The following is a 12,830-nucleotide window of genomic DNA, read 5'->3' as shown; positions in this document are numbered from 1 at the left end:
ACTACCGCACTGCTTGCAGTGCGGTAGTACGTGCTGTTAATTATTACTGGTAATTAGTAGTACTGTTAATTAGTAGTACTTTTAATTATTAGTACTGTTAATTATTCCTCGGCCTTTTTACTAGTTTTCGACTGAACAATGCCTTTAGGATGTACCGACCACATCTGCTAGCTCAGGTCCTCTGTCATTCGTTTTAATTAAGCCATGGACTTGACGAAATCGGTGAATGGTAGCGTTCATTTATTTTTGGAAAACTGGTATTTTTGGCTGTTTGTATCGTGCGAATGAGAGATTATTATACAAAAGGGGTGATAGGAGCGAAGGGCGCTTATGTTTTTACCTCATTTGCACACACCCTATGCACGTAGGCTGCATATTATCAGACTATAGTTGACCTTGTCGATGTGATAGAACTCAACTTCGAAAACGGTCGTCGAAAGCATTACTACTGCAAACGTTAAGAGATGCTCGGGGCAATGCAGGCTAATCACAAGCATGTAGTTTCCAAACGACGACAGCACCGACTCTTTTTTATTTTTTAAATGTATTTCCAGAAACCCTAAAGGACCTCACTACGAGAGTATACATAGGGGGGTGGCAAAAGTGCAAACACAAAAAACTGAGCAGTTAACGAAACTAGGAAAGCATAGTCGGTGAACTGATAACAAGTGTCCAAATGGGGCGGAACAACACGCAAAAAGAACACAATGGAAACAAATAAATAGTGCGAAATATAAAAATGAAACGCTTAGGATGAACAGAACAGAACTAGATGAATTACACATTCCTTTCACTTTTTAAAAATTCGTGAAACACTGTCGGATTAATTTCAGTTGCGATTGTAGAAGGCAGCCGGTTCCAGTAAATAACAGTTTTGGGAATGAAAGATTTCGCAAAACCTGAAGTATGGCATGTGATAAGTTTGATTTTGAAAAGATGGTGACTTCGTGGGAAGTCTGCTGACGGTGAGTGAAAAAAATCGTCATGAAGCAACGGATAATGGTAAATTTTATGAAAAAAAAAGAGTAAGCGAACAAGTTCGCGAAGGAGGGAAAGGTTTATCAAATCCGGCACGAGCTTTTAGCCCCGTGACAGTAGTGAAAAGTGAGTAATCTGAAAAAAAAAAAACGAAACAAGCAGCATGGCTTTGCAGGGATTCTATGTTATCTATGAGGTAGGCTTGGTACGGGTCCCATATCGCTGAAGCGTACTCAATTCTAGGTCGAATTAAAGTAGTATAGGAAAATTTCCGCAGTTGCGCAGGAGCAAGGTTACGTTTTAGGAGGCCAAGAGAACGGTTAGCGAGCCGAAAGTTCGGACGTCCGGCTTAAGTTTCTCGCCACCAAGAGTCTGTACGTCTGTTCGTATTGCACGAATTCCTCTGGCAAACTGTTCGGGTAAAGGGTAAACTATTTGGTCGTCGTTCTGGTGTCACCAGCCTGTGAACTGTAAGTTATAGTGGGCGTTCCCGTGCATGCTCTTCAGCAACTTCTCTGAGCCTCTTCTAGAATACTGTAAAATGGCTGCGAGCTATATTCTCAAGTCCTCATCTACCATGTTTATAAGGCTGTCTACGCTTCTATGGCCTACTGATGTTGCCGGATCTTACTACTACAACCAACTGTGCATAGAGTGCGTACTAATGTGGCGAAAAAAAATTGAGCACTCTTCTATACTTTGTCTTCCGGTTAAAACCAAAATATCTTTTCTGCAAGCATGTTGGGATTCGCCTATTTCTCCGAGCAGAAGTGAAAATTAACATTTTTATGCCCTGTACATACGTGATGCACTGGGCGTTGCAGAGCTTCATCAATTTGCACAGTAAATATATATATTTTGGTAATACAGAGTGAACCAGTTGGTCAATAATTATTTGGATGCCACCATTTCTAGTTCCTATTTGCTTCAAGTGTTGCTTTGCCTTTTTTTTTTTTTGATACCCCGAGCCCGCCAGTATTTCTCGCTAATGACAAACGGGCTCTTATTTCTCGGCAAGTGGTACGTCTAATCCATCGTCTGACTGCGGTAGAAAAAGCAGTGTTACGGAGGCTCCAAGTCGGCTGTGGCCCTCAAACTTAAGCCCTTTAAATAGTCTGCAATTTTTAGAGCGTGCCAACTTCCCCTTGGCGCCGAAAAGAGGTCTTCATCAAATGTTATGCACCTGTACTATTATGAAACCTAAGTTCTGTCGTGAAGTTATAAAGGCGCGTTCGCGCTCGAGTACTCTGTTCAATTACCATTAATGGCTCAATGACAACAGATAGCACAAGAAAGTGCTCCAACCCAAGCAACCCTCGCAACATACATTCGACTTCTTATATGTTGCTTGTGGCAATCTTTGCTCGCAATTGAAGAAAAATTTATAAGTACAGCCTTTGGTGATGATTTCATTGTTCTTACCTGTTCTTTTTCCCGCCGTGATCAGCACTCTCGCCGTAAGTCTTGGCATTGAATTTGGCAAAGTTTATGAGAATACTTTGCTACTAACTAGAGGAGAGTTCTGTTATTCATCGACTTCTATCCTATGGATGGGATTTGGACAAAACTGTGCTATAAGTTGGATGTTTATTTATTTCAGAGGACAGCTAACCAACGTGTGATACGGAGCGACATGAAAAGATGCGTAAATCACGTCAACTAGCCTGGTTTTGTGCAAGGATGGATTTTGATACCCCCCTCCACCTCGCTCGGCATAAAAGTGAGACATTTTCTTCGGGAAAACAGTATTGCTCAACATTTTCTCGACAAAAAAGATAGAGAAATTTACTGTTTCCTTCTCTCTACCCGCCATCTACGTTCACTTCATGAAAGATTCTAGCTTGCCCGAAGCGAGGACTGTGTACTTGACATAGCCTCCGCCCCCCCCCCCCCCCCTAGTTTCTCACCGCCGTTATCGCTAACAAGGAGAGTGTGAAGAAGTTAAGTTTAAGGCGATGTAAACGAATTTCTGCGACTGTAGCTTTCCTCAGCAGAACATCAAAATTGCTATGTATTGACCAGCTGCTCAAATATTTTGCTTGTATTCCACTATTTTGATACGCATAAGCTTCTTGAAATGTGCTAAGCTAGTCAATAATATATTTAGTGTTGAAAGAAGGAAGGATTGTCTTTTAAGCGTGACGGGCTCGTGTATCTTTATTATTTTTTGGTGTTGTCACTGTTAAAAAAAGTATGCAGTGATAAAAATAAGTGCAGGCGTCAACCCGTGTTCCGCTTAGTCGATGGACACTGCGATCTGGAACCAGTGGACGCAGGTGAAGAAGCTCTTCCGATTCGCAACTGGGACCGTGGGCCTACGGAAGCTGCAGCCCTGCGGAGAGAATAAGCAGGCCGAAGTGTGATACACGAAAAACTGTCCCCATTTCACACGCGACATTCAATTGCCTGTGCCATGTGGATGTGGAAAATTGCTCCTAAACAAATGAAAGAAAGGAGGAATTAAAGAAAATAAAAAGAAATGTATTTTAAAAAGTAGAGAATCAGCTTCGGCTAACAGCCACACTCTCGTCTTCAAAAGCAATTCGAATTTGACGGAAATTTTCTCCAAAAAGCATAAAATGAATATGGTTGAAGCAAAGCAAGATATTGCAATTAATGTAACACTGCTTGAAAGCAAGTCGTGGTAATAGTTGCAAATTGCGCGTCTGGGTATAACAATAGTCACAGCACGTAGGAACTGCGGGCATTTGCCGTTTAAGATCCAGATTCGCCTGAATCCTTTATGCCTCATAGTTCTTGATATTTTCCCGTATCTTCAGTCCTCTATTGGGCATTCTACATACCACTACTCTCTCGGCCTACTGTGAAGGTGCCGTATTTGCGCTCTCATTGGCAAAGTACTGGATTCACGTTGGTAGGCGACTGTGATAATTCTGCTACGTGTCAGTTGTGTCCCAATCTGTCCTTGTGTAGTCGTGTGCAGTAGGTTACAAATGGCTCTGCTGTTCCTTTGGACATGTGCTCAGCCATAACGGTTTCTTACACCTCGCCTGCTTTTGGAATTACCTGCAGCCTTTTATCGACCCTGCGCACAACTGCGGACCACCAAGCCGAACCACGCGTAACACATGTTAACACGCGGCACATCAACTTGGGTGAACGTTCCACGTCGATTACCAACGAGAAGCAAGTACTTACAAATAACTTCTCACTGATATCTTCGGCTGGTTTTGGAAGATCGCTCATCTCGGACTGCGAAGGAGAAAAACACTGTAAACATAAAGCATGCCACTTATAACAATAACTCTATCGTTCGATCTTTAAAAATTAAGTGTTGTGACAGGTAATGTGAAAGCGAATTTTGGGCTTCTTTAGGAGTCCAACCTATAAATAGTAGCAGCATAAACTCGTGTCAATAGGCAGAAGTGTCACGATGACTAGGCCGATGGTAAGCATAACATGCAAGAAACAAGAGAGTAAAAGAGCCACAGCTATAGAATAATCTCGCGTGCAAGTTTGCACAGATGTATAAAGGTGTTCGTTGCAATTAACTGATTACTACCCAGTAATTGCGGCGTTTTATAGTTGTGACCGGAGTTGCTAGAACAAGCTTCACCGATCTGCAAGTTCACTCAAGATGCCTGGAAGCCTATAGGTACTGCGTTGAATAAGTATGTCAGGCGACCTCGGGCACTCACCAAAAAGATGCACTCAGCTATGGACGCCACATCTTCCAATGAGCATATTATTGTTTAATTAAAGTGCCGCTATCGGGCGTTGTGCTACTATGACAAATCTGCACTTTATTTCATCACGCGACTAGTTGCTATGGAAAGGTCCCACACAACTTTCTGTTCCTTTTCAAGTGTTTCACAGTGCTCTAAACTTCTGCCCCACATGTGAACACTGACAGTATGCAGTGGTCGTCGACTTTCCTCTTTCTAAACAGGGCGAAGCTGTTCATCATCATGCCGAGCTTCTTCCCGAATGGATGGAATCTTGTGTTGATTCTCCGACTCGTGCTTCTTTTTCTACTGGTTGTTCGTAGTGCACTTCTTTTCCTTCATTTATTTCCACATGTGTATAGCGCTCCCAAATGTCCCCGAAAATTCACGGTTCTAATGTGGAGTGCTGTCGTGTTTTAACAGGGCGCGGACTAGAGCCGTGAACATTACCACGACGGCTGGGCAGCGACTCGTTTCACCGGCGCCGCTGCCCAGCGTCTATATCTCAAGGTCAAAGATTCGCCCTATAAAAAGCTTGTTTTCAAGGGCACAGGGTCGCCCCATAAAAAGTTTGATTTGCAAGCTTTTCCCTGCCACGTTGCCTGTCCTCTTGTTTTCACTTCTGCTTGGCTATTTGTTTGCACATACTGCTAATCCCATCTGGGATTGTTGCAGGAGGGCATTACAGGGTCAGTAAGAACGACTGGAAAGAATAGGTTCAGTTGTTGAACATTTTAAATGAAAAACAACGAATGGCAAGGGCGAAGCAGAACCGCAAGTAGTAATTAATCTAGTACAACAAATCTGTAACATAAAGCGACAGTGAGGACAGCGCCATTCAGTTTTTGTTCTTTGTAAAATTAGATTATTTGGCTCTTTTTTTTGTTGTTGCTTTGCTAATGTTCGTTCGACAGCAGAAAACCTATTCGTCGCTGAGAAATTTGGATTTGAGAATGGAATATTTTCTCCCCACTACTTCACATTCCAATTCGTTACTTTGATGATGACGTCGTGAACGCGGCTTTACGGACTCCGCGACGTGTGGCTGGATGAAGTGGCGTATAGTGTTCTAGCCTCGGAGATTCGCATCGTAATGTATTGTCATAATCGCAGTTTGCTTTAGAAAATGGCCGCTGGCGGATTAAGCATTTTCTTTTTATAAAAGCTCCGTTATCATTAAAAGTAGCCTCGATGCAATCGTGGTAATCGATAGATACAGGCCGACTTGAATCGGCCTTCCGTGTCCCCTTAATCTTACAGCAAACAAATGAAACGAAGCCGATAACCTGAGCATACCAGGCGACCTTTGATCTTCTCCACGATGCACTGTACTATCAGCTCCCGCCGGTCGCCCTCCGACGCAGACGACGCGCAGCCGTCGTACTCGGCACAGATGGTCGGCAGCACCTGCGGCGGGTTCAACGTACTCCGCTCCGAGAGGCCGCAAAAGAAGAGAAAGCCTCGGTGGGACGCTTCCTGTGTTACGCTGCGGCATGCGGAAGGCTGGCTTTGTTACAAATATAGCCACGTCTGTTTCAAAAGTTAGCCAGAGTTGGCATGACTAGCGCAGTCGCAAGGCCATGTGATGAGCCTCCAGTAGCGATCCTTGGTCACTGCAGGCGCTTGACGGCAAGGGTGTAGAGCAATATATAATAGCGGTCCCTGCTTACTGGGTATATAGCTAGAGTTCCACGCAAGCTGCATGCAAGTCGCATGCGGCCTGTGAGGCATTGCCGTGAGGTCCGCTCGTCCATAAAGATTTCAGTCTATTCCGGAAGTGGTTTTCCAGCAAAGGCTCGACTTCTTTTCCGCTCGCATCGCATCACTTCATCACTATTCACGGTTTGTTTTTTTATTGTGACAGTGTGCCTGCTATCATAAAAGTACTATTTACAAACTAGATACAAACTGTTTGATACAGGCCGGCCGGTCACCATATATTACCGTTAAGTCAGTGGCAGATATATTTTGTGAACAATTTAAGGGCTTATAATATCCTGCCTTCCCCCTGCCCCTGCCGGGAGGCATGTTTAGCTTCATGATCTTATAAAAATGGTCTATAGACTTCTTATAGACTGTTGCCTTCCAATAGATGTCAGATTTTGTCTATTCATAGTCTATACACTTTATGTAGACAAAATTCTACTAAAAGTGTATGGCCATAAGTCTATGCATTGTCTATAGACTGTTTAAAGAATTTGTACTGCTTATAAACTAGGCTATAGGATTTGTCTATAGAGAGTCTATAGACAGTCTATGGATAACAAATTTTTGTATGGGTCGTAGGTTCGATACGGCAGAAGAATTTAGCTTCTTATTGGTGACACGCGGAGGTGGGCTTCCCTCTTTAATTTCACATTCCCTTCCAAAGTGATAGTCCACGGGGGACAAAAAAAAAGAAACACCAATGCCGTCCGCGTGCACGGTTCATCGCACATATCGACGGAGACTCGCTAGAACTTTCTGGATAGTTTGGAGAGAATTAATTGAACTTATGCGAGTAATGCGAGAAGGAGTGAACAAATATGCACACATGCCTCTCATTCTCTGAGAAATGAAAATACGTTTTGAAAGCCGTCTATCGCCATGCACGACACCATGCGTGACCTTGCTTTCTCACTTTTGTTGGGTCAGATAGATTTGACAACACCTGGTAGGCCTCAGAAACACCGCTGTTCTCGTCAGACGGGCCGACTCAACAGATACCCATGCATATAGGCAAGTCTAACTTAACGTAAAAGGGCGGCGTGGCTGGACACTTAATAACAGATGATTGCCTGCCATGTAACATGGCAATCACCAGGCTGACGAAGCTGCCCGTTCTGCCCACAATGATGGAATCCCCGTTAATATCCCCGTCACGAGAGCTGACGCAGCGTGTGGGCTTCGTTCTTTGAGGCTGGAGCTCACACTTTCGGCGTGGAACTCTGGTGAGTTGTGCAACCGTCGCCTCAGGACTTTGGACCCTGGACTGCGCCTCCGTCTTCCGTGTAATGTAGCGCGTCGTGAAGCAACACTACTGTGTCGTCTATGGCTCGGTGTTGCCTTCACGAATAAGTATGCTTTCCGGATCGCGATGGCCGACAGCCCTTCTTGTGTGAACTGCGCCTGTGATGAGACAATCACCCATATCTTGTGTGAGTGCCCTGCCTTTGTAGCCGAAAGACATAAGCTGCGATGTGCTTTGGACCGCCTGGACCCTCGCCCTTTCACAGAGGCCAAGATCCTCGGTCCGTGGCCACAACAGTCAACTGCCGTCAAGGCTTACAAGGCACTCTTTCGCTTTTTGAGAGCGACTGCCTTGATTGACAGACTGTGATTATTTCCCGTTACTTCTCTCTTTCCTCTTTAATTCCCCTCATTCCCTTCCCCTGGGCAGGGTAGCCAACCGGAATCCTTTCTGGTTAACATCCCTGCCTTTCCCTCTCTCTCTCTCTCTCTCTCTCTTGTAAAGATACGCTCCAGATGTGCGAGCATAATACCGCTGAAAAGAAACTCATACGCACGCATTCGCGTATTCAGAGCCTTCGCCGTGCCCCCCCCCCCCACCCCCCCTCCCGTTTCCCTCCCCGCGAATAACAGGATAGTAGCTTGGCCCTTCATTATCTGCGACTAACTTTAGCTCCCTCGGTAATGTGTGGCTTTAGAAAGAGTATGCAAAACCAGCGCGCTGGGGAGCTGCAAAGAGTTAAGCTAATTAGGGTGAAAGGCAATTTGAACGAACTTCAGGGGATTAAATGAAGTGCTCGCTTAAGCGAAAGTTATCTTAATTGAAATGAGCACGCAGCAGCTCATCTTGACGGGGCATAGTAAACTGCAACCATTTATTGGTTCTTAAAAGTATTTACTGCAGAATAATAAAAACTTCACGTATATATTCTGTACTCGGCACTTTTCATAAAGTACACTAATTTTCTACTGAACTTGTGTATTCATTATTGCTAACTTCGTAAACCGAACGGGTTTGTCTGCGCACAAATGCCTACCGAGTGGCAAAAGGTTTAAACTCCTCCAGACATCATTTGCGGAACTTCTCGGTGCGCCTTCTTCAAAAACAAGTCATTTCGCGAATTCTTCCTGGGACTCAGAGTGAGGCAAGTGCTTTAGCAGATACGTTCGACTACTTCGGAAGAAGCAATCCAGCCGCTTACCCTTCCAAACTAGTGTAAATGTGGAATCCTGAAGTTCTGAAATTACAAGCCGTACTTTGTTTCGCGAGCAGCACAATGTCTAAGATTTCGCGGACAAATTTCGGCTCGTATGTCGAAATTACTCATTGTGACCCGAAAACAGTTCGTTAATGCTCGCCAGAATGTTCGCTCAACTCAGGATGGAGCGTGCTGAAAGTCCTTCAACTGAAATGGATTTACATTGGATACAACGGGGTTTCATTGGGAAATTTCGCGAAAGCTCGTTTAGCTTAAATGTTTGTTCGAGTGACGTTCGCCCAAGTGGACTTTCACTGTACTTTTCGCTAGCAGCCAATCACCGTCCATTATTAGTTCATGCATCCGCCTCGCATGCGTGAGGTGCGGGGTTCGATCCCCAGTGCCGACGGGTACCCACAAGCTTTCCCCTGGCCGGGTGCTAGGCTTATCTGGGGTGAAATGTTTAGGAAATGGGTCTTTGACCCCACCCTGTGTAGAAAAAAATACCCTGTGACGTGGCGCTCTTTGGCCTTGAGACACAAAAATCCATCATCATCGTCATCATGAAATCGGTGTCCATTAACCTTCGATTTCTATCACGGTGTACCTTGGATATTTTTTTTTTTTTGCATAACTGTATGGAATTGGGCTTATGCCTTATTCTGGGCTGAGCAATAGTCGGGACAACACAAGGCAGGCAGACCACACACTGCACTGTGTTAGGCATTGAGAAACTCGTGCAGTTGTCACACGGGAGCTTATCCATCAACTTTCCGGGCCCCGAGAGGTAAGAGAGGAGGGCAGGGGAGGGCAGGGGAGGTACTCACCGCCGTCAAATACTTGGAAGGCACCCCGTGCTGGTCGTAGTTTTCGTAGCAGTCGATAAACATGTCCGCAGCTGCCGTCAACATGGACATCATTTCCTTCTTGTCTGCCCACGGAAAAGAACAACACTGGCGTCACACTTCCAAAAGTGAATTTTTTTTTTTAAATACGAAGTTTTTTTCTGTTCTCTTTTGTTGTTGTTGGAAAAGCGGTGCTAAAGCATTTTTTTTTTTAGATTTGTGCCTTAAGGTGCAGAATGTCAGCACAGTCGTCGGCGTTTCTGCATTGTCGGTGTGCTTGCCTATCTGGCTGTTTTGAAGCGAGGGTCGCAAAACAGTCTGGGCTGTTTTCTAGAACGCGTCTCGTCAGCAGATAGTTTGTTTTGTGAACTTACGGTTTAAGCTGAAATGTAAGCGGTTTCTCTCTCTCTCTCTTTGGCATGCGTAAGTGCGTGCGTGTGCGTGTTTTTCCGTGTCAATAAGCTGTTCATTCCCGTATTTTTGTGATATGTTTGCCAGGTTAGCTTAGTAATCAGAAAAACTATAGTGCAACAGACTACGAAGTAAACAAGAAATGTTGCGAAAGAAACTACGGTCAAATGTTGAAATCAACATGCTCTGACAGCCCATTGTTTCCTTACTGTAGCTACTTATACACATGATGGCAGCATCCTAGCATATACGCATATGGCTGCTACTGTCCCTAGCTGGTAGCCATCGCAGCTGACAGCAAATTGCAGTCACGTAAACATAAACCTCACTTTGCTCAGTCATGGCACGTAGCTCCGCAGCTGAAGAAAAAAAACTCAAAACTCAGCGCTGGTGCTTGTTCTTCTCTTGTCTCGTCTTCCGTCGCGCTATTTTATCCAGTTCTTCAAAACTAGCTTTCACAGAAAAACAGGTTCTTTGCTCGTTGCACTAAAAAGAAGGCTTTAGAGAAAGTTTGTCTTGTCGGCTAATCAGCTGTGACGTTTGCTCTAATGGCACTCCTTAATGATCTCACGTTTTTAGTAGCTGAAAAAAAAAGGTGTTAGGTTTTACTAGGCATTACAGCTTTTGTACCACCACCTGTACGCTTTTATTTTTTTCCTAATTTCTGCCTCTCTCTCTCTGTTTTCGGTCTTCCTTTCATCTACCTCACTTTCTGTTTTCCTTTCTTTTGGAGCGTGCTCAATGGCACCAATGTATTCATCAAACGGGAATTATAGCAAAGCATTGGTTTACTTAATAACCTTAACGATTTTTTTTTTTTTATGGGGTTTTAACGTCCCAAAGCGACTCAGGCTATGAGAGACGCCGTAGTGGAGGGCTCCGGAAATTTCGACCACCTGGGGTTCTTTAACGTGCACTGACATCGCACAGTACACGGGCCTCTAGAATTTCTCCTCCAAAGAAATTCTAGCCGCCGCGGCCGGGTTCGAACCCGCGTCTTTTGGGTCAGCAGCCGAGCACCATAACCGCTGAGCCACCGCGGCGGCCCTTAACGATTGGATTCTAATAGTTATCCCAGTGTCATTCTCATCTTGCCAATTAGCGCCTCCCCGTATAGTTTACTAGGAAGCTGACAAGTAAGTATAGAAAGCTAATTACCTATTCGTAGCCAGTTCCGCTGAACAAACAATACTTTTGAAACGCACAGCTCCTGGACCACACTTTCAAAGCATTTGCTGCTTATCTACTTATTTCTTGCCGGCTGATCTACGAAAACAAGTCAACAGGTTCTTGATATTTGCAGAAGCATCGAATAACCCGTTCCATGCATCATCAGCCTTCGTGGGTTTCATGTTCTTTTGCTAAATTCGCTGCACATGAGCCATAAAATCGAATAAATTATTATGGTGTTGCTTCGTAAGCCGCGAACACACTGATGATGGAGCACCGAAAAAACTCGTCATTCTCTTATCAGGTTTTTTTAAATTTGCTTTCGTGCCTCATCTGCTGCCCGCTTTTGTTGTAAGAGGTGCGCTACCATTACCTAGCACCGCTCAGCGTCTCTTACAACCGCCTCAAGTTTCTACAGTCTAAAATCATGGTATCTGCCCACAACTTTCCAGCTAACTGCGTTGCCATCCAGAGCGCGTGAGATCAAATGTAAGTAGAGAGCATAGTAATACTTTCTGTGAAAGATTGCGCAGGATCTCTGATATACAGAACCCTACGAATCTGAGAGCACTGAACACATGACGAATTCACTGCGAACCGCAGCTACGTTAAGCACGCCGTTCACGCGCCTACGACACGAATCGCCACAGTACTCTTGTTTGACAAACGTAGTGTACCGAAACTTTGAAACGTACACATGCTGCATAGAAAACTGAACGCTGAAACTTCTTCACCGCCTTTCGTGCCAGCTAGCTATGTCCGGCCCATCCTAATGTTTATTTTTATGATTCTTGATAACTGCAAGCCATTAATTATGTATAGTTTCCAGTAAAAGATGATTAGTAATATTTACCCGCTCTCATCAAATCAAGGCAAGTAAATAGCTCTCCATGTCTCTTACTTTTCGCTCAACTCAGTCGAATCAGGGAGAGTGGACGCATGTCGGAAAGCAGTTTCCTGGCTGTGAAAGTGTTGTAGCATTCAATTATACTAACATTCCACTCTCAAGAACCCAGCATCAAGAACAGTTATCTTGAGGAAACCTCCAGTAGGGCCCCTCAAACCGAAAAGTAGAAAGACTCAGTCGACTTGCACTGTTGTTTGTATATGGCTACATCTACAGCAACTGATTGCCCTGCATCGCGCATCACATATCATCTTGTACGTTCAAACCGAGCTGGCCGTGTCGCGTCCTTGGTTCTATGCATACTGGGTTGAGGTCCGCAGGCTTCCTCCAGTGGCGATCCTCCGGCGGGCCCCAAGAGGATCCACGAAGTCGCCAACAGCGCGCCGATCATGGCCGTCGTCCTGCGAGCCTTTGCTGGTCCCCAAGGGGCACTGTCATGGCGGCGCCCTGTTTGATCAGGCAGCTCTCATGAAGCGCCACTTCTCTTGCGCCGAGGTGGCAGGCGGAGGTCGTATCGCATCCATCAAACACAGCCTTGTATGAGAGCGCGCGCACGCAAAGGAGACGGGTCTGAAAGCAGAGCCCTGTAGTGTGGCCCGTCGCATACACGATTCACCTCCGCGCGTGGCTAAGAAAGAAAAATGGGATGTGGAGAAACACGTCTTTTGACGTGTTTGTCGCACCC

The 12,830-nt window shown here is 45.0% G+C and overlaps 1 protein-coding gene across 1 annotated transcript; it reads right to left on the bottom strand.

The window, feature by feature from the left end:
• Positions 1-3,117: 3,117 nt before the first annotated feature.
• Positions 3,118-12,587, bottom strand: LOC149364131 (uncharacterized). Its single transcript, XM_089570035.1, has 5 exons — positions 12,449-12,587; positions 9,640-9,743; positions 5,961-6,071; positions 4,138-4,191; positions 3,118-3,310 (listed from the first exon to the last, which is right to left on the bottom strand). The coding sequence occupies exons 1-5, from the start codon at positions 12,534-12,536 to the stop codon at positions 3,215-3,217; spliced, it is 453 nt and encodes a 150-aa protein (XP_089426161.1). The 5' UTR covers positions 12,537-12,587; the 3' UTR covers positions 3,118-3,214.
• Between the last annotated feature and the right edge of the window lie 243 nt (positions 12,588-12,830).

This window comes from Amblyomma mixtum, chromosome 2 (genome assembly GCF_055824585.1).
Source record: "Amblyomma mixtum isolate Tamu chromosome 2, ASM5582458v1, whole genome shotgun sequence".
Lineage (NCBI taxonomy): Eukaryota > Metazoa > Arthropoda > Arachnida > Ixodida > Ixodidae > Amblyomma > Amblyomma mixtum.
This window is presented reverse-complemented; position numbering and strand designations above follow the sequence as displayed.